The sequence below is a fragment of the Microcaecilia unicolor genome, chromosome 2 (assembly GCF_901765095.1).
Source record: "Microcaecilia unicolor chromosome 2, aMicUni1.1, whole genome shotgun sequence".
Lineage (NCBI taxonomy): Eukaryota > Metazoa > Chordata > Amphibia > Gymnophiona > Siphonopidae > Microcaecilia > Microcaecilia unicolor.
In genome coordinates this window covers 114333506-114359112 of record NC_044032.1, presented here as the reverse complement: position 1 = coordinate 114359112, position 25607 = coordinate 114333506, and the positions used below count along the sequence as shown (strand labels likewise).

At 44.5% G+C, this 25607-nt stretch overlaps 1 protein-coding gene across 1 annotated transcript in view; it reads left to right on the top strand.

Annotated features, from left to right (window-relative positions):
* TENT2 (terminal nucleotidyltransferase 2) overlaps positions 1-25607 on the top strand; it is a 245491-nt gene that overhangs the window by 102437 nt on the left and 117447 nt on the right. The window contains exon 5 of the mRNA XM_030191942.1: positions 5408-5499. Within this exon, the coding sequence (XP_030047802.1) occupies positions 5408-5499 (92 nt within the window). The remainder of the gene's footprint in view (positions 1-5407; positions 5500-25607) is intronic.

Here is a 25607-nt window from a genome sequence, read left to right as displayed (position 1 = left end):
TTTTACAAGACCAGGACACTGCACCAGTGACTTCACAGTGAGAATCCTCAAAGGTAACTTTAAAACCATACAAGAACGTAAGACCTTTGAAGTCAGAATGATTGAATATTTTAACACCCAACAGAAAGGACTTAACAAGGACCTGGGGTTCCTAGCCCATTATAAACCATAAAGCTGTATGTCTCTGTTGATCACCCTCCCCTCACCTATCCACACCCACCCTGTTAGAATACCAATGATATGCTTTGATGTCCCCATGCATACTTCCTACCCACCCCCATCCTCCCACCCTGTCAGACTGTCATAGCAATGCTTGAATGTTTTCACTTATATACACTGTCAGCTAGCACATTTGCTTATTTCCGATCTGACGAAGAAGGGCAACCTTCGAAAGCTAATCAAGAAATGTATTAAGTTATGTCCAATAAAAAAGGTATCATCTTATTTTCTTTTCCATGTTTTATTTTGTTTGATTTCTATTGATAACCTTTTCAACCTCAAAAACCCTCCCTCCTGATATCAACTTCATACCAGTTCATCATCACTTTAAAAGATTCTGCAAACCAACCATATCTTCACGAAATGATCTCAACTACAGAAATCCATTACAGCCTTACCCGACTACATTAGAAGACGAAAATCCAATAAATCCTACAATATTGAAAATACCTAAAATAATTAAAACCAAAGTTCAAAAAACAAGACAAATCATAAATATTCCTTCATCACTAAATACTATTAAACCTTACTCATCTATACATATTGGTTACATTAATGCCAGATCAACAGCCAATAAAACCGAAATTATAACTGGCTGGATCAAATCTGACAATCTTGACTTGCTCTTCATCACCGAAACCTGGATCCGTAATTCCATCGACCCCATCATACTTGAACTATGCCCTCCTGGCTACAAAATTGTACATTGGCCCAGAAAAGAGAGAATTGGTGGAGGAATTGCATTAATCTATAGATCTGAAACCATCTCAGAATGCATCACTCCTCAACTAGAAATCACCTCATTTAAAATATCCAACCCTACATTATGTGATTCACTAACTTGCATTCTATTTTATAGACCCCCATGCAGCTGGAACCATAACCAATCTACCTTCATGGATTTCATATCTAATTTATGCATCAGCAACCCCAATGTAATTATTTTAGGTGATATAAACTTTCACGTAGAGGATCCCAAGTCTACCCATACCCAAGAATGCATGGATCTTCTCTATCTATGTGACCTCACCATACCTCCGTCAAAACCCACTCACATCAGGGGCCATTCTCTTGACATCATTTCTCATAAATTCTCCTCCGACCAATACTTCACTATATCCGACATCGATTGGTATCCCATTCCATGGTCTGATCACTACGAATCATCCTTCACCTTGCAATGGCACAGAAAAGGTCAGCCCACATCTCACGTCCCTACCACCATCCTTACCAGAGGACGGATCGATAATGTGAAATTCTGGCAAAATATCTATGCAAACAATTGGTCAATCCAACCTAATTCAGATCTCTGTCTTACACTTTGGGATAATAGGTGCACAATGATATTGGATGAAATTGCACCTCTACGACCCATGACTACACGTAAATGAAACCCATCACCATGGTTTAACAATTCGCTGAGAAAGTTAAAATCTCAAACCAGGAAACTGGAAAAAGCATGGAGCAAATCCAGAGATAATCTTGCCTTTATCACATGGAAACAATCGCAAAGAAACTATAAATACGCCATCAAACATGCTAAAAGAACCTATTATACACAAAACATCTCAACGTTTGGCACAGACATGAAGAAACAATTCCAACTTATAAAAACCCTCTTAAACACAGATCCAATGACATCATCACCTTTAAATCGTCCTTCTGCAGATCAATTGGCAAAATACTTCCGAGAAAAAGTAACTAATCTTCGTAACACAATCTCTAAAGATAACTCCACTATTGACACCTTCCTTGGAAGGTTTCATCCTGGAACTGATGAAACACCTGTTGACCATTACTGGACTAATTTTACCCCCCTTACTACTGAAGAAGTCGTCATAACCATATCAAAACTCTCTAGATCACAATGCCACCTTGACCCCTGCCCCAACTACCTTCTGAAAAGCGCACCTTCTTGCTTTATCTCCGATCTCACCTCCCACTTAAACTTTTTGCTTCAAAAAGGCTCTTTCCCCACCAAGCACGGTAACATATTACTAACACCTATCCCAAAGAATACAAAGAAACCTGTGAATGACGTTACCAACTACCATCCCAATTGCATCCATACCTCTAATCACCAAATTATTGGAAAACAGAGTGACCTCACAACTTAATGAATATATTCAGAAATTCTCCATCCTCCACGAGTCCCAGTTGGGCTTCCGACCTGCCCACAGCACTGAAACGGTTCTTCTAACTTTAATATCTAAATTCAAACTTGAAATAGCAAACGGATACATCATCATCCTCTTACAATTTGACTTATCCAGCGCTTTTGACATGGTTGCCCATTCAATCCTTACCAAACTCTTGGGCAAACTTGGGATCGGTGGAAACATTATCATCTGGATTAATAACTTCATTACTACCAGATTCTATCAAGTCAAAGGAGCTACAAATCTATCATCCCCATGGTCATCAGAATGTGGAGTACCACAGGGATCTTCACTCTCCCCGATACTTTTCAACCTTATGATGATCCCCTTGGCCAGAATACTAACCAAACATGGTCTAAATCCTTTCATTTACGCCGATGACGTCACCATATGTATCCCCTTTAAATTCAATCTATCTGAAATCCACAACAAAATCAATACTGCCATTACCACTCTAACCTCCTGGGCTAATGCTTTTAAAATGAAATTAAATAAAGAAAAAACGCAGTGCCTGGTTCTCTCTTCCCAATACTCCCCTTATCTCCCGACTACTCTCAGCACCCCTGATGTCAAACTCCCCATATCTAACAACTTAAAGATACTGGGAGTAACGATAGACAGCCATTTATTTTTTGATAACCATGCTAAACTCACCACGAAGAAAATGTTTAATATGATGTGGATATTGAAACGAATGAAGCCTTATCTCCCACTCAACACTTTCCGGAACCTGATAGTCTACTGTTGTTACCCACGCCGACTACTGCAACAGTGTCTTTTTAGGATGCAAAACCCAAATACTGAAGAGACTCCAAACTGCCCAAAACACATCCGCCAGACTTATTTTTGGCAAATCAAAATTCGAAAGTGCATCACCTCTTCGAGCAACGCTTCACTGGCTCCCCATCAAAGAAAGAATAAATTTTAAGATCAACACAATGACCCACAAGATCATCCACGGTGAATCCCCTGGCTACATGAATGAATTGATCGACCTCCCTGTTAGAAACAGATCTATTTCTTCATGAACTTATCTTAACCTACAGCTGCCCAATTGTAGAGGAATTAAATACAAGACCTACTACGCATCCAGTTTCTCCTTTTTGGGCAGCCAGCTTTGGAATGCTATACCCAGACCAATCCGATTAATAAATGACTTCTTGCCCTTTAGAAAAATGCTGAAAGCTCATCTCTTTAAGCAAGCCTACCCAAATGCCCCAACCTAATCTCGCCAACTTCCACCCCAATTCTTTTTTTTTTTGTTTTTTTTTGTTTATCATTTTACTTAATTACATTCACATTTATCATATAAATGTAAGGAGATACAGAAATTAATATAAAAAGGAAAACATTTTCTCTCAACAATATATATTTACATAATTGTCCACAATTGGAAGATCCAAGATCAGGAAAATAATCTTAAGGAAAATAAGGAAAACTCAAAATGGTTAATCTTACACTTCACATTTTCTGAGGGAGGAAGGTTAATCGGTTATTGCAGCCGGTACAGTGGTAACTGAAGGAAGTTGCTGCAGAGGATTCTTCATCTGCTTCCACAAACTCTTCTAATTTCTTAGGTTTAAACAAATAAGTAATAAGGAAATAAAACACTTACAAGGGAATCGCGCTAGGAAGGTGGTCCCACCTAGGGCAATGATTCCTGGCTTAAAAGCCAAGACCTCACACCTCCCAGTCTGCGATTCCCTTGATGTGTCAGGAAATATATGCATCTTTGAACCCAAAAAACTATCAACCATGTATCGGAAATACAATTTCAAAAACATTGTTCCTATCTAAATCAAAGACGAAAGTCACTAATAATAACTCTGTCTATAACTTCTGAATTTTCCAAAATGTCAGTTAAACTTACATCTCTTTTCTCTGATGATGAAGATTTTAAAGGAAATATAATTTTAGTCACCAAAAGGTGGCTATCAGAAGGTATTAGCAAAGTATCAGAGAAATATTTCTTCAAGAATTCAGTAGCTGATATATAGGATATTATAGGTAAATTTATCATTCTCAAGTTATTTTCCCTTACTTGGTTCTCCAGAAATTCCAATTTTTACAAGAAAGATAACTATTCTTCATTACCAAATTATCTGATTTTCATAGAGAAGCCATTTCCGTAATCAAAGTCTCTATTTTTATATCTTGGACTTCCACTTTGTTAGATAAGTATTAATATAAATTCTTTAACTCACATAGTGAAAAATTTTAAACATCTGAAGAAGAGTTATTCACATTCTGCTGCAGTTCCTATAGTACGTCCATTATGACATTATTGGCTTCACCAAGTCCAATTTTCCACAGAAACCGCTCCAGATATCTTCGGGGGGGAAGAGCTCACTCTCCAATCCCCCAGTTGGTTTATTATCCGAGTCGATGCTGCGCCAGGACCTCCTCGGTTCACAATTCTGTTCTGACTTAAATACCAACCTCCCATCCTTCTCTTTCCATCTCTCCTTAATTTTATCCCTCCTTACCCTTTCTCCCAAATTACACTATCCTATCCTGTCTACCCTCTTTTATCCTAGTCGTATATTATCTAGCTCAACTTATCATACACTACTAAGCCCAACTTTACATTGTTTTACTACTGTTTTATTAAAATTCTATTAACTTTGTATTTCAAATTACTATGTAAGCCGCATTGAGCCTGCATTGTGTGGAAAAGAGCGGGGTACAAATGTAATAATAATACTAATACTTCAAACAACACTGATTAGAACCCGTATTCAAAACAGTAGGACCAATGATCTTCCATGTGGAATCTAGTTAGTTCTCATTTGCTTCAATATAAACATTTTGACTAGCCTATATGAATATCATGTGATTGTTTTACATTATGAGTGTTCTGTTCCAGGTGTTATAACATAAGATGAGTATAACTGTCATGTGAGGTTTTGAGACATAACATTACACTTTTAAGTATCTAGAACTGAAGTTATCAGTTTGTAGATTTGGGACTGTTTGAATGGAATATAGAAAATGGAAGAGCATGTTTTGTTGCCTTTGTTCTACTATAGGGAGTAGACTGTACTTGGTTGGATCATCGCTGAATGGATTTGGCACTCGCAGCAGTGATGCAGATTTGTGCCTGGTCATTCAAGAGGAGCCGGTAGGTTACTTCCTTCTATTCATTGTCTATACCAGGGCATTACAATTTATAAAAATGTTTTATAAATGTTTTCTCTTTTAAACAAAAACTAGTTGTTAGTGTCAATTTTAACAACATTTTCTGTTGAGCAGCCACACCAAAACTGATACATGGCTGTTTAAAGGAAAAGTAATTTTCCCATTCAGTGTTTAGGGTAAAGCATTCATATTATGTAATGCTCAGTTTCTTAGTTTATTTTCAGAGGCTAGTTTGTTTAGGCTTTTGGGAGGGGGGAGGTGGGAAGGGGGGATCTTTATATTTGAGACTTTTTAGTTTGTGAATCCATGCCTAGATTTAGGTGTATTCTTTTGTCTGGCTTTGATTGCTCACATTTAGGATGTCAAAAGAACTTAGTGTAGAATTTCCTTTTGCTGTATATGAAGAGTTTTAGGAAACAAAATCAGAACCAGTTTAACCCAGTAGCATAGTAGATGATGGCAGAAAGACCTGTATGGTCCATCTAGTCTGCCCAAAAATATAAACTCATAGCATAAGGTATGATGCGATATGCATAAGCATACTTGACCTTGATTTGACCTTGCCATTTTCTACCTGACATTGACCTTGCTCTCCAATTGCTGAAGTCATTGAAGCTCAGCCCATCCAAATCTCTCCACCATGATCAGGGCACAGACTGTAGAAGTCTGCTCAGCACAGGCTTTGCTTCCCAATTACTGGAGTTGCTATCTAAGCATTGCTAAGGTTGTTTGGTTCCATTCTTTCCATGCAAGATTCCTTTGTGTTAATCCCATGCTTTTTGAATTCTGTTATCATTTTCATCTCCACAACCTTCTGTGGGAGAGCATTCCAGATATCTACCTTCCTCTCCTTGAAGAAGTACTTCCTGACACTATTCCTGAGTCTGACCCCTGGCATCCTCAATTAATGTCCTCTAGTTTTACTGCTTTCCTGTTTTTGCAAAACGTTTGTCTGTATATTAATACTTTTCAAATATTCGAATGGCTATTTCATATCACCCATATTTCTCCTCCAGGATATACATCTTCAGGGCATCAAGTCTCTTTTCTCATACATCTTGTGCCACAAACCCTATACCATTTTCTTCGCTTTTCTCTGTATCACTTCGTCTTTTTACATCTTTAGCAAGATACAGCCTCTAAAACTGAAAACATTACTCCAAGTGGGACCCCATCAATGACTTGTATAGGGGCATAAACACCTCCTTTCTTCTTATAGTTATACCCCTCTCTATGCAGCCTAACATCCTTCTGGCTGTGGCCACAACCTTGTCACGTTTGTTTCATCACTTCAGACACCATCACCCCAAGGTCTCTTTCCTGAGCTGTTCTTACCAATTTCTCGCCTCCTATCTCACATATCTCCTTTGGAATTTCACCCCAATTGCATCACCCTGCACTTCCTTGCATTAAATTTTAAGTGCCAGACCTTTGACCATTGTTCTAATTTTTTGAGATCTGTTCTCATTGTGTCTACTCCTTCTGGAATATCCACTCTGTTGGCGATCTTTGTGTCATCAGCAAAAAAAGTGGAGGAGTGGCCTAGTGGTTAGGGCGGTGGACTTTGGTCCTGGGGAACAGAGGAACTGAGTTTGATTCCCGGCACAGGCAGCTCCTTGTGACTCTGGGCAAGTCACTTAACCCTCCATTGCCCCATGTAAGCCGCATTGAGCCTGCCATGAGTGGGAAAGCGCGGGGTACAAATGTAACAAAAAACAAAAAAAAAAACTTTGAGGACAAGTAGGCTGGTTCATTCTCACAAGTGGGTCAACGATCCACATTGGCCTGGGAACCGGCATATTGAGTAGTAAAATGAAAAACGTTTGCTAGAGCCTTTTGGCGCGCATGCAGCGTCATACCATGCATGCGCGGAGTGCCTCCCTAATGCACGACCTTGCTCCTAAGTTCTTCTTTTTCTGCGTGAGGAGTGGCAGTTTTTTCTGCAGCTCCTCGTTGGCCCGGGAAGAGCCTTTCAGTGCCTTTTTCACTATTTTTTTTTCAGATTTTTTTTTTTTTTACCTTTTCATTTATTTTTACTTTGACTTGTCTAAAAAAAAAAAAAAAAAAAAGAAATTTTCCCTTATTTTTCTTTATATTTTAGCCCGCATCTGTTTTTAGTCGCAGCTGTCCTTAGGCCTGCTCGGAAGGGTTTTTCTCCTTGTTTTTGTGCTTTTTTTGTTTTCCCAGCACAATCGTGTCTTTTGATTTAGCCAGAGTTCTAGGGAGCATGCTTTGGCGCCCCCGGGCAAAGACTCTAGAATCTTAGACTCCTTTGGGAGGAAGGCCTACCATTCCTCTATGCTCGTGGCCAAAATTCAGTCTTACCAGCTCTACACGAGCATACACATGCGGAACAATGTGTGGCAGTTGGCGGGCTTGGTGGACAAGCTCCCTCCTGAGCAAGCCAAGCCATTTCAGGAGGTGGTCAGGCAGCTGAAGGCGTGCAGAAAATTCCTGGCCAGAGTGGTATATGATACCTTTGATGTTGCGTCCAGGGCCGCTGCTCAAGATGTGGTGATGCACAGACTCTCATGGCTGCGTGCCTCCGACCTGGAGAATAGGATCCAGCAGCGGATTGCGGACTCGCCTTGCCGAGCGGACAATATTTTTGGAGAGAAGGTCGAACAGGTGGTAGAGCAGCTCCACCAGCGGGATACCGCTTTCGACAAGTTCTCCCGCCAGCAGCCTTCAGCTTCTACCTCCACAGGTAGACGTTTTTATGGGGGAAGGAAGACTGTTCCCTACTCTTCTGGTAAGCGTAGGTACAATCCTCCTTCTCGACAGCCTGCGGCCCAGGCTAAGCCCCAGCGCGCGCGCTCTCGTCAGCAGCATGCGCCTCAGCAAGGCCCCTCGGCTCCCCAGCAAAAGCAAGGGACGAGCTTTTGACTGGCTCCAGCAGAGCATAGCCGACATCCAAGTGTCAGTGCCGGGCGACCTGCCGGTCGGAGGGAGGTTGAAAGTTTTTCACCAAAGGTGGCCTCTCATAACCTCCGATCAGTGGGTTCTCCAAATAGTCCGGCAAGGATACACCCTCAATTTGGCCTCCAAACCTCCAAATTGCCCACCGGGAGCTCAGTCTTACAGCTTCCAGCACAAGCAGGTACTTGCAGAGGAACTCTCCGCCCTTCTCAGCGCCAATGCGGTCGAGCCCGTGCCATCCGGGCAAGAAGGGCTGGGATTCTATTCCAGGTACTTCCTTGTGGAAAAGAAAACAGGGGGGATGCGTCCCATCCTAGACCTAAGGGCCCTGAACAAATATCTGGTCAAGGAAAAGTTTAGGATGCTTTCCCTGGGCACCCTTCTTCCCATGATTCAGGAAAACGATTGGCTATGCTCTCTGGACTTTAAGGACGCCTACACGCGCATCCCGATACTGCCAGCTCACAGACCGTATCTGCGATTTCAGCTGGGCACACGTCACTTCCAGTACTGTGTGCTACCCTTTGGGCTCGCCTCTGCGCCCAGAGTGTTCACGAAGTGCTTAGCTGTAGTAGCAGCGGCGCTTCGCAGGCTGGGAGTACACGTGTTCCCCTATCTCGACGATTGGCTGGTGAAGAACACATCCGAGGCAGGAGCTCTACAGTCCATGCAGATGACTATTAGCCTCCTGGAGCTACTGGGGTTTGTGATAAATTATCCAAAGTCCCATCTTCTCCCAGTACAGAGACTCGAATTCATAGGAGCTCTGCTGGATTCTCGGACGGCTCGTGCCTATCTCCCAGAGACGAGAGCCAACAACTTGTTGTCCCTCGTCTCGCAGGTGCAAGCGTCCCAGCAGATCACAGCTCGGCAGATGTTGAGATTGCTTGGCCACATGGCCTCCACAGTTCATGTGACTCCCATGGCCCGCCTTCACATGCGATCAGCTCAATGGACCCTAGCTTCCCAGTGGTTTCAGGCTGCTGGGGATCTAGAAGACGTAATCCACCTGTCCACGAGTTTTCTCAAATCCCTGTATTGGTGGACGATTTGGTCCAATTTGACTCTGGGACGTCCTTTCCAAATTCCTCAGCCACAAAAAGTGCTGACTACGGATGCATCTCTCCTGGGGTGGGGAGCTCATGTCGATGGGCTTCACACCCAGGGAAGCTGGTCCCTCCAGGAACGCGATCTGCAGATCAATCTCCTGGAGTTACGGGCGGTCTGGAACGCTCTGAAGGCTTTCAGAGATCGGCTGTCCCACCAAATTATCCAAATTCAGACAGACAACCTGGTTGCCATGTATTGCATCAACAAGCAGGGGGGCACCGGATCTCGCCCCCTGTGTCAGGAAGCCGTTAGCATGTGGCTCTGGGCTCGCCGTCATGGCATGGTGCTCCAAGCCACTTATCTGGCAGGCGTAAACAACAGTCTGGCCGACAGGTTGAGCAGGATTATGCAACCTCACGAGTGGTCGCTCAATTCCCGTGTAGTGCGACAGATCTTCCAGGTGTGGGGCACCTCCTTGGTAGATCTCTTTGCATCTCGAGCCAACCACAAAGTCCCTCAGTTCTGTTCCAGGCTTCAGGCCCACGGCAGACTGGAATCGGATGCCTTCCTCCTGGACTGGGGGGAAGGTCTGCTGTATGCTTATCCTCCCATACCTCTGGTAGGGAAGACTTTGTTGAAACTCAAGCAAGACCGAGGCACCATGATTTTGATTGCTCCTTTTTGGCCGCGTCAGATCTGGTTCCCTCTTCTTCTGGAGTTGTCCTCCGAAGAACCGTGGAGATTGGAGTGTTTTCCGACCCTCATCACACAGGACGAAGGGGCGCTTCTGCATCCCAACCTCCAGTCTCTGGCTCTCACGGCCTGGATGTTGAGAGCGTAGACTTTGCCTCTTTGGGTCTGTCAGAGGGTGTCTCCCGCATCTTGCTTTCTTCCAGGAAAGATTCCACTAAGAGGAGTTACTTCTTTCTATGGAGGAGGTTTGCCGTCTGGTGTGACAGCAAGGCCCTAGATCCTCGCTCTTGTCCTACACAGACCCTGCTTGAATACCTTCTGCACTTGTCTGAGTCTGGTCTCAAGACCAACTCTGTAAGGGTTCACCTTAGTGCAATCAGTGCATACCATTACCGTGTGGAAGGTAAGCCGATCTCAGGACAGCCTTTAGTTGTTCGCTTCATGAGAGGTTTTCTTTTGTCAAAGCTCCCTGTCAAGCCTCCTACAGTGTCATGGGATCTCAATGTCGTTTTCACCCAGCTGAAGAAACCTCCTTTGAGCCACTGAACTCCTGCCATCTGAAGTACTTGACCTGGAAGGTCATTTTCTTGGTGGCAGTTACTTCAGCTCATAGAGTCAGTGAGCTTCAGGCCCTGGTAGCCCAGGCCCCTTACACTAAATTTCATCATAACAGAGTAGTCCTCCGTACTCACCCTAAGTTCTTGCCAAAGGTTGTGTCGGAGTTCCATCTGAACCAGTCAATTGTCTTGCCAACATTCTTTCCCCGTCCTCATTCCTGCCCTGCTGAACGTCAGCTGCACACATGGGATTGCAAAAGAGCATTGGCCTTCTATCTGGAGCGGACACAGCCCAACAGACAGTCCGCCCAATTGTTTGTTTCTTTTGATCCCAACAGGAGGGGAGTGGCTGTGGGAAACGCACCATATCCAATTGGCTAGCAGATTGCATTTCCTTCACTTACGCCCAGGCTGGGCTGGCTCTTGAGGGTCATGTCACGGCTCATAATGTTAGAGCCATGGCAGCGTCGGTAGCCCACTTGAAGTCAGCCACTATTGAAGAGATTTGCAAAGCTGCGACGTGGTCATCTGTCCACACATTCACATCTCATTACTGCCTGCAGCAGGATACCCGACGCGACAGTCGGTTCGGGCAGTCAGTGCTTCAGAATCTGTTCTGGGTTTAGGATCCAACTCCATCCCCCTAGGCCCATGTTTATTCTGTTCCAGGCTGCACTCTCAGTTAGTTGGTAAATTTTTTAGGTCAATCTCAGTTATGTCCTCGCCGTTGCGAGGCCCAATTGACCATGGTGGTTGTTTTGAGTGAGCCTGGGGGCTAGGGATACCCCATCAGTGAGAACAAGCAGCCTGCTTGTCCTCGGAGAAAGCGAATGCTACATACCTGTAGAAGGTATTCTCCGAGGACAGCAGGCTGATTGTTCTCACATACCCGCCCCGCCTCCCCTTTGGAGTTGTGTCTTCCCTTGTTTTGTCTTGCTACATATGGGACTGACGAACACGAGCCGGTTCGGGCGGGAAGACGGCCGCGCATGCGCAGTGCGCATGGGCGCGCGAGGACTAGCAAAGGCGTTTGCTAGTGAAGTTTCCGATTGGAGGGGCTGCCGTGGACGTCACCCATCAGTGAGAACAATCAGCCTGCTGTCCTCGGAGAATACCTTCTACAGGTATGTAGCATTCGCTTTATTCTCCCATGTTGCTTGCCTTGACAAGCAGTTCATTGCATGGCTAGAATAGCTAACACTGTGCTACAGTGCTAAAGATTAGCTGTGTTGGTGTTCCACAGTAGCTCTGCTTTCTGGTATTGCATATGAACACTGGCCAAAACTATTGCATACCAGCTGCAGTGAACATTGTATCTAAGCGGCAACACAACTATATGCTGTAGTGCCTCTAAACTCTTCCGTTGCGCTTTTGCATCTTTTAATTGGATTGGACAGCTAGCAATATTACAGAAACAGTTCGTTGTAGAGGAATAGCCTAATGGTTCAAGCATTCAGCTGAAATCGAGCACAGAGATGTTCGAGTCCTATTACTACTATTTAACATTTCTAGAGCGCTACAAAGTGTACGCAGCGCTGTACAAACACAGAAGAAAGACAGTCCCTGCTCAAAGAGCTTACAATCTAATAGACAAAAAGTAAAGCATTTAAATTTAAAATATTTAAGCAGTCAAGCACAAGAGAACAGTCACAGAAGGACTGAAGATGTTGAAGGGTGGTCAGTGTGATTAGGTGTAACTCTGGTTGGAGTAGTGGGAGAAGGTGATAGAAGACTAGAAATGGGTGAGGTAAAAGTAATGAGTGGGTTGATAGGAAGGTTATATAAGACATGTCACTCTAGGGGTGGGTGGGACTAAGTCTAAAGCAGGAGAAAGGTATTCTCTGCAGCCTATCTGTGAGATGGAAAATGCTCTCTGAAGCTGCTGCTGCTATAAGTTGTTAGTTTTCTCTCCCTGAAAGAGATTCAAGCCACACCCACGAAGTTCAAACTGTCAGTGGGGAGGGGGAGGGGAGGAAATGGCAGTGCTTGATGAAAAAGAGAGCTCAGGTTGATAGGAGATATACTATAGGATGTCATTCTGAGGCCAGGCTAAGTCTAAAGCAGGAGAAGGTATTCTCTGCAGCCTATCTGTGAGATGGAAAATGCTCTCTGAAGCTGCTGCTGCTATAAGTTGTTAGTCCCACTGTAGCTTGCCACCAGTAGTGCACCATGGTACAAACCAGCCATATTCTGTTAACACCATCTAGCTCTGGGTCCCATTCACACTAGTTAGCTCCAATGCACAGCCACGCTGGCCAGTTCTAGTATGCAGCCATACCAGCCAGTTCTTGACACAATCAGCTAGAAGATGGCTCTGGCTTAGGCACTGATGTGGCTTCTAAGTCGCATTTAGCAAGCTACCTTTTAGAGGTAAACTCTTTTGAAAGAGATGTAGAGAAGTGCAAAGCACTACAGGCTGGAACATTGCAGTGTGCTCAGAAGCCAGTTTTGTGTCTTCGGTCCCCAGGATCCCACATACTTTAGAGATTGCTTTTAAACACAAAGGTTCTGGAATAGTGGGAAGCTAAGTAATGGAAGCAGAAATTAGGTCTTACCTGCTAATTTTATTTCCATTAGTCCTTTCCATTATTCCAGATACCCGCCTGAGCTTTCTGAGATGTTTAGTCCATGCAAAGTAATGGGTGAAATAATGACTGTCACCTTGCATGGTGCTTCCTGCATATCTGTTGTTCTCTACAAGTTGTCCTGATATGAGAGAGGTCCAGACATGTTTTCTCGTTTGGTTAGTGAGTTGTTTAAGGTGGTTTGTTTATTCTGAGTTTATCCTTACTGCTTGTCAGATGTAAGTATTGAGGAGCTGGACTGAGAGAGATATCAGCTCAGTTTTTAGTCTTTTATCTGTACCTGTTGGTTGATGGACACAACAATTCCCACAGGTTCTGGAATAGTGGGAAGGACAAATGAAAAGAAAATTAGCAGGTAAAACCTAATTTCTCCTTATCAGACATTAGTTATTACAACAAACACACATATTACCCTTTTGGCAACTGCCTAATCTGTCACCCACAAGCATTTGCAAAGTTTGATAGTACAACCTGCATGTGTTGACAATGTCTCTTGGGGATCACTGAAGAAGCAGAGTTTGTTTTAAAGGCAGTTGTTGCTTGGGAAGACTGAAGTGTTTGATGTGTTGCTAGAAGATTAGATGAAAGTCAGAGGAGTCTCAAGATCCTAAGAGAAGGGTCATGTTAAGGTTTCTTTCATCTGAAGATGTCTTTATATCATTCTGTTATCAGTAATGTGTGATAACATTTCAGTAGGTGATTGGCTTAAGAAACCACAGGAATGTCTTTGACGTCATTCAAGATACATTTCTTGGAATTCAGGGCTCTAAGCAGTCTTGTGACATTATTTCTAGGGTTTTTCACAGAACTGGTATTCCAAGGAGTCTGGTTGCTTAATAGGCACACAAGCACGTTCAGGCATGCAGAAGTCTTTATACAGAGCAAGCATGACTTCAAAATATTTAGGAGTAGCAAAGGTCTCTAGTTTGTAAAGCTAAGCATTACAGGATTGTTAATTTCTTTCAAGTATTTCACAGGTGTAACCCAGTCAAACTCTTGTGTGATATGGTGGCAGGGGCCTTGCACCCCTACAGATGGAGCCCCAGTATGAATGTTGCCTAGTGTTGTAAATCTTCTAGAAGCTTTTGACAGGCCCGACTGTGCAGTTGCATGTGCCTTCTCACCTGACTGACTCGTGTTGGTCCCACAGTTTTTTTTTAACCACAGAGCCTAGAAGACATCCGTCTTTTTCCAATGTCTCCCGTTTTTTTTTCTAATGAGGTTTTTATGCTTGGCCTTCCTGCCTTTCATGTGATTATCATGGGACCATTTTAGTTTTTAGTTTCTCCCTTTATTCTTTTTTTAGTTTTTTTTTTTCAGCACTTTTAATTTTCCTTTGTTTTACTGTGACTTGTGGCCCTCTTAGACCTGAGCTCGCAGTCAGGGCTTTACTTTATTTAAAAGAGCAAAACAAAACATTGATCTGTTTAATTTCATGTTGGCCATTTTTTTTGACATGTCCCTGAAGCTCCCTAGTGGGTTTAAGAAGTGCTCCAGGTGCGTTAGGACCATGTCTGTGACTGATGCTCATAACAGTGCCTACCATGCCTGGGCCCTGTTCATAAGTCCTCTCACTGTAAACTCTGTTTTAAAATGCAGAAAAGAACACAGAAGAGTAGAGAAGCCTCTGCACGAGAAACATTTTAGCTCGAAGTCCGGTCCGTTGGCATCAGGAGCTGCACTAACATTGGGGATGCATGACTGTGCTATAGTTATACCTGGATATAAACTATTCAGGAAGGACAGGGTAGGAAAAAAGGGTGGAGGAATGGCATTATATGTTAAGAATAATATCCAAGTGACAACGGCAGGACGTATGGGGTAAGGAAGAAGCACTGTGGGTTTAACTGGTAAGAGGGAAAGGAAAATATATTTACATTGGTGTAATATACAGGTCACCTTCAAAGTCAGAAGAAATGGACAGAGGCTTAATTGAAGATATCCTCAAGATAGCTAGGAAAAGGGGAAATGCTACTGATAGGTGATTCTAATATGCCGGACGTAGATTGGGGTGTCAGTGCGGTGAGGTTGACTAGAAGCAAAGGGATCTTGGATTCTCTACAGGAAGAATTGTTTTTGGAGTGGGTGACGGAACCAACGCGGGATGGAGCTGTTCTAGACTTCATGTTTCTGAAGTTTCTGATGTTACGGTGGGAGATCATTTGGCATCTAGTGATCACCGAATGGTATGGTTCAATATTAAGACAAAGAGGGAGAGAGCTTATTTGAGATTGAAAGTGCTAGATTTCAAAAGAACTAACTTTGCTGAGATGGGGGAATTTCTCATGGAAGAGTTCGTTGTATGGGAGCAACTGAAGGAAGCAGAACAGCAGTGGGTGAAACTGAAAGGAGCTATTTTAAAGGTGACTAACCTTAATGTTAGAAAATTACATAAAAGAAGGCTGCTCTTGTTCTCAAACACAGGAGCTGAAAAGGTAAGGGAAAGAAGATTAGTCTTCACAGGTTACAAGAGGACTCTGAAAGAGGAAGACAGGCAAAAATACCTGAAAAAGCTAAGAGAAGCTGGAAAAGCTGTCAGGAAAGTGAAGAAACAAATGAAAGAAAAGATAGCTGGTATGGTAAAATTGGGGGACAAGATGTTTTTCAGATATATAAGTTGAAAAGAGAAAGTGCCAAAATAGCATTGTGAGGCTCAGAGCTGAGGGGGAGAAATAATGTAGAAGCTGATAAGGGTAAAGCTGAACTGCTTAACAGTTGTTTCTGTTCTTTGTTCATGGATGAAAGGCCTGGGGTAGGACCGCAGAAAACAAATGCTAAAGGGGATGGATGGATGGATGTATGGTAGACGAGGACTGATTCTCAGAAGACTGTGTTCGGGAGGAGCTAGCTAAACTAAAAGTAGACAAAGCAATAGGGCCTGATGGGATACATCCGAGGGTGCTCAAGGAACTCAGAGACGTTCTGGCAGCTCCGCTGTCTGACCTCTTCAACTCTTCCTTAGAGTCTGGAGTGGTCCCAGAGGACTGGAGAAGGACGGATGTGGTCCCTCTGCACAAGAGCGGAAGCAAAGATGAGGTTGGGAATTACAGTCCTGTCAGTCTGATCTCGGCGGTGAGTAAACTAATGGAAACGCTTCTAAAGTGGAGGATCATGAGGTTTCTCGAATCGAATAGACTGCAGGACCAGAGGCAACATGGCTTTACTTAGAGGTAAGTTGTGTTAAATGAATGAATCTGATTGATTTCTTTGACTGGGTGACCAAACATTTGGACGTGGGAGGGGCACTAAATGTGGTATACTTGGATTTTAGCAAAGCCTTTACACAGTTTTGCACAGGCAACTGATTAATAAATAAACCGAGTGCCCTTGGTATGGGACCTAAAGTGACTGGGTTAAAAACTGGTTAAATAGGAGGAGACATAGGGTAGTGGTAAATGAAGCTTGATCTGAGGAAAAAGATGTTATCGGTGTACCTCAGGGATTAGTCCTTAGGCCGGCCCTTTTTAACATCTTTGGTAACATTTGTCTCTTTGTAAATGATACCAAACTCTATAAATGGGTGGACACCCCAGAGGGTGTGGATGGCATGAGGAAGGATCTAGCGAAGCTTGAAGAATGGTCTGAAAATTGGCAACTAAGATTTAATGCTAAGAAATGTAGGGTCATGCACTTGGGTTGCAGTAATCCAAGGGAACAGTACAGTATAGGGGATGTGTGCTTCTGTGTACGAAAGAAGAGCGGGGCTTGGGGGTGATTGTGTCCGAAGACCTTAAGGTGGCCAAGCATGTAGAAAAGGAGACAGTCAAAGTCAGAAGGATGCTTGGATGCATAAGGAGAGGGATGACCAGCAGGAAAAAAAAAAGGTGATAGTGCCCTTGTATAAGTCACTGGTGAGGCCTCATTTGGAGTACTGAATTCAAATCTGGAGACTGCGCCTTTGGAAAGGTATAAAAAGGATGGCGTCCAGAGTGCGGCTACAAAATTGGTAAGAGGTCTCTGCCATAAAACGTATAGGGACAGGCTTATAAATCTCAACATGTATACGCTGGAAGAGAGGCAGGAGAGAGGGGATATGATAGAAACGTTTAAGAACCTCAGTGGCATTAATGTACAGGAGGTGAGCCTATTTCAAATGAAGGAAAATTCTAATGAGAAGGCATAGGACGAAGATAAGAGGAATAGGCTTAGGAGGAATCTGAGGAAATACTCTTTCACAGAAAGGGTGTTGGAAGCGTGGAATGACCTCCTGGTGAAGGTCGTGGAGACAAGGACTGTGTCGGAATTTGAGAAAGCATGGGACAGGCACATGGGATCCCTTAGGAAAAGGAGTTAGTGGCTGCCGAGGAAGGGCAGACTGGATGGTTCTTTTGACCCTTATCTGATGTCATGTTTCTGTGTTTCTAAAGAGGTGATGGTGTGAACTTGGAAAACAGAGAGGAGGGTAAGGCTGGCCATGTACATTGGGAAGGGGCAGCGAGAGGGATAGCCTGTTTATGGGGGGAGAAAGACATTTTGCCTGTAGATTTGTGTGAAGGTGATGCATAAAGCATGTGTGGCAGGAGGGGGCAGGGACAAGAGGAACAGGCTGGCTGTCCTTGTTGAATTGAGGATAGGGGGCATGAAAGAGGGAAGGGTTGGCTGTATATGTGTGTGTAGGACAGTGTGCATTGGGTAAAGGCAGAAAGATGGAGAGGTAGGTCATGTGCATTCGGAGGACATAGGGATGTTCTTGCTGTAGTGTGGAGAGGTGGACAGAGATGGATATGCTGGCTGTAGGTGTCTTAAATGTGTGGATCAGAAAGAGGTGGCAATGTGTATTGGGAGGAGAGACGAGAGAGGGACAGTCTGGTCATGTGAATTCAGGAGAAAGGGTATGAGAGAGAGGCCACAACTATGGAACAAGTTATCCTTAGAAATGAGATTCAAGAGAAAGATGGGTTTAATAATGTTTTAAAAACTTATTTGTTTAGACAGGTGTATGAGGAAGTGTAATATTAGGAGAGAAAGATCTTTCAAAGATGAAGGAATTATGTATAATGTTGTAATGTAAATGAGTGCTATATGTGGTATTTTGTTTCTGCGTTTCACCTCTTCCTCTCTCCGACCACCACCGTATCACATTCACACTTCAGCACCCTCCCCCTCAATCTCGCCCAACACTAACTACTACGTCCAGAAATCTCCAGGCTGTTGACCCCTCCACCTTATCCTCTACTATCTCTGTTCTCCTCCCTTCCATCTTGTCCTCCACATCTGTTGACAAAGCTGTCTCCACTTACAATGCCACTCTTTCCTCTGCTCTAGACGCCCTTGCACCGTCCACCTCCCGGCCCACAAGACGTACCAATCCCCAGCCCTGGCTGACCCCTTGCACCCGATACCTTCGCTCCTGCGCCCGTTCGGCTGAACACCTCTGGAGGAAATCTCGCACCCTTACTGACTTCATTCACTTCAAATTCATGCTATCCTCCTTCCAATCCTCCCTATTCCTCGCTAAGCAGGACTATTATATCCAATTGACCAATTCCCTCAGCTCTAACCCTCGTCGTCTATTCGCCACCCTCAACTCCCTCCTCAAAGTGCCCTCTGCTCCCACCCCCCCTTCACTCTCTCCTCAATCTCTGGCCCACTACTTCCGTGACAAGGTCCAGAAGATCAACCTCGAATTCACCACTACTCCCTCTCCTCCTCTTCAGCCTATATCTCTCTCTCTCATCCAACCTATCCAGGCCTCCTCCTCCTCCTTTCCTGCTATCACCGAAGAGGAAATCGCCCATCTCCTCTCCTCCTCGAAAGCCACCCTCTGACCCCATCCCCACTAACCTACTCAACACCATCACTCCTACCATCAACCCCACCATCTGTCATATCCTTAACCTCTCTCCACTGCATCTGTCCCGGACACCTTCAAGCATGCTGTGGTCACTCCACCCCTCAAAAAACCATCACTTGACCCTACCTGTCTCTCCAACTACCACCCCATTTCCCTCCTACCCTTCCTCTCCAAGATACTTGAACGCGCCGTTCACAGCCGCTGTATTGATTTTCTCTCCTCTCATGCCATCCTCGATCCGCTTCAATTCGGCTTTCGCCCCCTACACTCAACAGAAACGGCACTATCTAAAGTCTGCAATGACCTATTCCTCGCCAGATCCAAAGGTCACTACTCCATCCTCATCCTCCTCGACCTCTCCGCCGCTTTTGACACTGTCAATCACAACCTACTTCTTGACACACTGTCCTCCCTTGGGTTCCAGGGATCTGTCCTCTCCTGGTTCTCCTCTTATCTCTCCCATCGTACCTTCAGAGTACACTCTCATGGTTCGTCCTCCTCCCCTATCCCGCTCTCTGTTGGAGTTCCTCAGGGATCTGTCCTTGGGCCCCTTCTTTTTTCAATCTACACCTCTTCCTTAGGCTCCCTGATCTCTTTTCCTCTGGTTTCCACTATCATCTTTATGCCGACGACACCCAGCTTTATCTCTCCACACCAGAAATCACTGCGGATACCCAGGCCAAAGTCTCGGCCTGCTTATCCGACATTGCTGCCTGGATGTCCAACCGCCACCTAAAACTGAATATGTCTAAGACTGAACTTATTGTTTTCCCACCCAAACCCACTTCCCCTCTCCCTTCACTCTCTATCTCAGTTGATAACACCCTCATCGTCCCCGTCTCATCTGCCCGCAACCTCGGTGTCATCTTCGACTCCTCCCTCTCCTTTTTTGCGCACATCCAGCAGATAGCCAAGACCTGTCGCTTCTTCCTCTATAACATTAGCAAAATTCGCCCCTTCCTCTCCGAGCACACCACCCGAACTCTCATCCACTCTCTCATTACCTCTCGCCTTGACTACTGCAACCTACTCCTGACCGGCCTCCCACGTAGCCATCTTTCCCCCCTTCAGTCCATCCAGAACTCTGCCGCACGTCTTATCTTCCGCCTTAACCGATATACTCATATCACCCCTCTCCTCAAGTCACTTCACTCTCTCCCAATCAGATACCGCATACAGTTCAAGCTTCTCTTACTCACCTACAAATGCACTCAATCTGCGGCCCCTCCGTACCTCTCTACCCTCATCTCCCCTTACGTCCCTACCCGTAACCTCCGCTCTCAAGACAAATCCCTCCTTTCAGTACCCTTCTCCACCACCTCCAACTCCAGGCTCCGCCCCTTCTGCCTCGCCTCACCCCATGCCTGGAACAAACTCCCTGAGCCCATACGCCGTGCCCCCTCCCTACCCATCTTCAAATCAATGCTCAAAGCCCACCTCTTCAATGTCGCCTTCGGCACCTAATCACTACACCTCTTCTCAGGAAAACTTATCTACCCCAACTTGACATTTCGTCCTTTAGATTGTAAGCTCTTCCGAGCAGGGACCGTCCTTAATTGTTAATTTGTACAGCGCTGCGTAACCCTAGTAGCGCTCTAGAAATGTTAAGTAGTAGTAGTAGTATATATAAATATATACACTGTATAAAATTATTATGTATGTTGATGGTGTAATCTGCTTGGAATACTGGTGATAGAGCGGAATTATAATTTTTAAATAAAGGGTTAGCCATACGTGTGTGAGAGAAGGTAGCTGAAAGAGGTGGCAGATAGATGAATAGGCTGGCTTTGTGTGTGTGTGGTTTTTTTTTTGTTTTTTGATGGGGGGGTGCAGGCTGGACATGAGCAATTGGGGGACAAAGGAACAGTTTTGTTTTAGTACTTTATGTAGGACATCCTGCCATAGTCCTTATACTGTTTTCCTATATCTGTACCCTTTTCTAAATACTGTACATTTTAGTTTAGAATGCATTTTCTGGTACTTTAAAGTTATGTGGCCAATGACTAGCAAATATGAGAACTTTGTGAAATTTGGTTTGGTGTGCCATGAAGATCAGGCAAGCTTGAAAGTGGGCCCCAAAATAATAATAATAATAATTAAAAAAAAGGTGAGACCCATTGATTAGGACATTGCTTTTTGTAGGTAGGGTCTTTGTTTTGGAAGTTAGTGCTGACTTGGTAGATTGATCTGGGTCCTGAGTGACTTTTAATTTATTGGGATTTTTTAACTGCCTTTATGAAGATTCATCCAAGGTGGCGTACAGCAGATACAGTTTAACATAAAACTTACAATTTTGTTAACAGCTTAACAATAGTAAAATGACCAAGAATAAACAAAGAATAAGGGAAATAGGACTTGATATACCGCCTTTCTGTGGTATTTTGCAACTACATTCAAAGCGGTTTACATATATACAGGTACTTATTTTATACCTGGGGCAGTGGAGAGGGTTAAGTGACTTGCCCACAATCACAAAGAGCTGCAGTGGGAATTGAACCCAGTTCCTCAGGATCAAAGTCCGCTGCACTAACAACTAGGCTACTTCTTGAAAACAGTAAATTGAAATATAATAATAGGAACTACCTGTGAAACAGTATCAAAATATACATATTTAACAGCACTGGAGTTCAGATACTAGAGATATAATGCACTGTTGGCATCCTATATAATAAAACGCACATCCAACGTTCTGAAGCTGGCAGCATGGACAAAAACCTTGAAGCATTCGTGCTCCTGTATCCATCTCCTGACATGATGATGTCTCGCACATCCGGTTGCATCACCTATGACTGTGCCCAATCACAGCACAGCATCGTGAGTCAATGTCACCAACAACGTATTAAAAAAAAAAAAAGAAACCGCCAACGTATTAAAAAGAAAGAAGCCGCCAACGGCGCAAAAAAAATCTTCACAAGAAGAAAGAAAAAGGGCATCAGCACTTTCAGAGACAACAGGTTAATCCCCACACCCACGCAACCCCCCCCCCCCCCCCCCCACCAGTTCCCCGCAACCACGGAATAAAATTCAACGCCCGTCAAAAGTGAACAGAAGACGACATCAACCGGCCACAGCCCCCCCCCCCCCGCACACCCTCCCCCCCAAAACGCAACCGCATAACTCCCGCCCTCCAAATCCTCCCTCCCTCTCTTTTACGACGTCGGAACACCGCACTCCACCTCCTCCCCGAGCGATTACCTCCTGAGTCCCCACACAAGATCCAGGCAAATACAAGATCCAGACATCCTCCCACCGAAACAGTAAAAACAAAAAAACACAGTCTCTGCCCCTTTATCCTTATCTGAGCTCTCATCACGCCCTTGCTAAAACAGAACACGTCGGAACAACGCACTCCACCTCCTCCCGAGTCCCCGTACAAGATCCAGCCACCCTCCCACCGAAACCGTCAAGAAAAAAAAACGATCTCTGCCCTTTTCTCTCTATCTGAGCTCTCATCACGCCCTTGCTAAAACAGAACAGCAGAGAGAAAAGGGCAGAGAAAAGACGTTTAGCACCAAAAACGCTGCACACCGTAACTCCACTCCACCACACACGCTAACCCCCAATAAAAAAACAAAACCACAGCAGACAGAAAAGGGCAGCATAAGCACGCTTAGCACCACCAATGCTGCACACTGTAAATCCAATCCACCACACACAATAACCCCCACTAACAAAACACCCTGCCATACCCTGTCAGTAAAACACCACCCTCAGTCACACACCACTTCATTTAACTTTGCAAGCAAGGGACATTCACCGAACCCCCCCCCCCCCCCCCCCACAAAAAAACACAATACGGGCAAAACCCACTCCCCCCATCCCTCAAAAAAAAACCCAACAACCCTCCAAGCCCCCGTCATTCAACCTATCAATTCAACAACAACAAAAAAACCTGAGAGACAAACAAAATATCAAACAACCACACTGACACATCCATAACTTCATTACACTACATCCTACAAACAGAATAACAAAACAACCAACAGTACAACAAAACAAAAAATAACAAATGAAATGCCACATAACACAAAAATGTCAAATATTACCAACACAACACAATTATAAAATAAACCACTTTCAACACAATCATTGCAGAAATCAAATACGTTGCTAGCGCCCGTTTCATTGCTCACCGATACGGGCCTTTTTTACTAGTAATATTAATGATACACTTAATAAGCAAGCATTAGAACATTCAACTAACATAGATATTCTAAAGATTTTCTACAGTACGGCTTACTATATAGCTGAGGGACCAAGAGCTGATATATGATGGGAAGATGAAGCATGGTGCAGAGTCAGTTAGGCTAATTTGATGGTTAGCTAAACTCAAGGCAAGTTCTTTGTATAGTTAAGCAAGTGATAAGGACCTGATCTAAGTTATAGTGTATGTTGCAAGCTAGTCTGGTGCAGAATGAGTGTATAGAGTTGTATTAATTCACAATATGCCTGGGAATGTGAGTTTTTGTTGATTTCAAAATCACACTAAAATCAGAAATGTTTCTGTATGGTGAGTTTTATAAAGGAATTTCAAGCTCTGTACCTGTGGATGCAGAACTTCTTTTGGCTTTAATACCTTGTGGTGGAAACATGTGCTGCTGGGGGACAGGACCTCTGCTTCACCTATCAAGGTGGTGCTGTCATATAACTGATAACATGCTTTGGGAAGGGAGGCTGCTGGCTTCTGGGACTGATTTACTGAAGTGTCTTTTCCCACAGACACAGAATAGGAAAAGAGCCTTAGTACCATTTATACTTGAATATAAACCCATCCAAATATAAACTAAGAACATTCCCCCGGAAAAATGTTAACTTCAATATGTCACGTCTGTGGCCGTGACCCCTCTCAGACTCACCTTATTTCCGGCGGTCAGCTTCTGAGCTGGCTCCTGTCTGTTCTTCCTGAGTTAGTGCTGTCTCTGTCTCTGTGTGCTGGCTGCATTGGATTGTCTGTGTGCTGTTTCCCGTTCCAGACTTCAGCGCAGTCCAGTCCGGATCTTCCGGCCTGCCAGATTTGCTTGGCTAGTTTGAGCCTTTACAGTACCCCTAGTTGCCTGGTGATTGCTGCAGCTGAATCTCAGCTGCTGCTGGGCTTATTAGCCATTTGGAAACTCTCTGCTTGGCCTTTGCATCGCCTAAGGCCCTGGTTTGTTGGTGCTTGCTGCACTTCTGCCTAGTCCAGTTTATAGTCTGTATTCTTGCCTGATTCTAGTTTAGTCTTTGTGTAGCTTCTTGTACTTTGTTTCCCAGTCTTGTTTCTTGTCTGTATGTCTTTGTCTAGTTCTATGTTGTCTGTTTCTTGTTCAGTGGCTACCTGGCAGTTTTCAGTTCTGTCTCCTTACCTGTCAGTGTTTGTTCCCTGTTTCAGTGACTGCGTGCAGTTTTCAGTTCTGTCCCTTGTCTGTCTGAAAGTCCTAGTCTAGTTTTCTGCCTATCCTCCCTGTGTGTTCTAGTCCCTGTGTGTCTCCTGCTGGTATCCAGTTCCGGCCCTGTCCGGTAAGTCCTGCCGGCCACCTGCACTCAGGGGCTCAACTCCTGAGGAACGGTGGTCAAGTGCAGGTGAAGTCTAGCTGGCCCTGTCAGACTTCTGCCTTATCCCTGTGTGAGGTGGTTTTGCCTGCCACTGCCACTCCTCAGTAGTGGCCCAAGGGCTCACAAACCCAGTTCTGCTTTTGGAAAACGTGACAGAATGCAAAGACCATGAGCTCGGTGAAATCATCCTTCCAGCTGAGTTTCCAGCCCAGAACTTTGGCCCCTGTCGGCAATCCGGGTTACTGCCCGAGTGCAGCTCCTGTTTCCTATGTGAAGTTCGGTTCTGGCGTTATAGTTGTTCTTGATCTTTTTATGACACTTGAGGAATATCGTAGAAAGCTCTTGTCTGACCCACTCTTGAAGAAGCGGTCTGAAGCTTCAGCGGAGAGGAAGCGTATCCGGCAGCTTGGGCTCATTGAAACCCCAGTTTCCATATCATCAAGCTGATCAATCCATAGACTGGTGGGTTGTGTCCATCTACCAGCAGGTGGAGATAGAGAGCAATCCTTTTGCCTCCCTATATGTGGTCATGTGCTGCCGGAAACTCCTCAGTATGTTCTCTATCTCAGCAGGTGGTGGTCACACACAGCAGCAGCTCTGGCTAGGCCTCCAAGCCTAATTTTTAGGTTTTGTTGAGTGCGTGGGGTTGAGGGCTCTTCTTGAGCAAGTGCAAACCTGGTGGCGCCAGGTCCCTCCTTTTCTCCCCCCTCCCGCTGGCTCCGTTAAAAAAAAAAAAAAATTTTTGAACGTCCTTAAAGGCGTTTATTTAAATGTTTATTGCAGCTACTCACTGGGACACCAGGTCGTTACAGCTCGGAGCGGAAAGCAGGTAATTTTTACCTTTTTATAGCGGGCAGGGGGTTCCCCGATTGATCTCCACGTGGCATATGGCGTCGGAGGGCGAGGGCGCAAAGAGTCGCTCCCCGGATCGCTTAGGCGCTTCTAGAGGGGATGCGGGGGT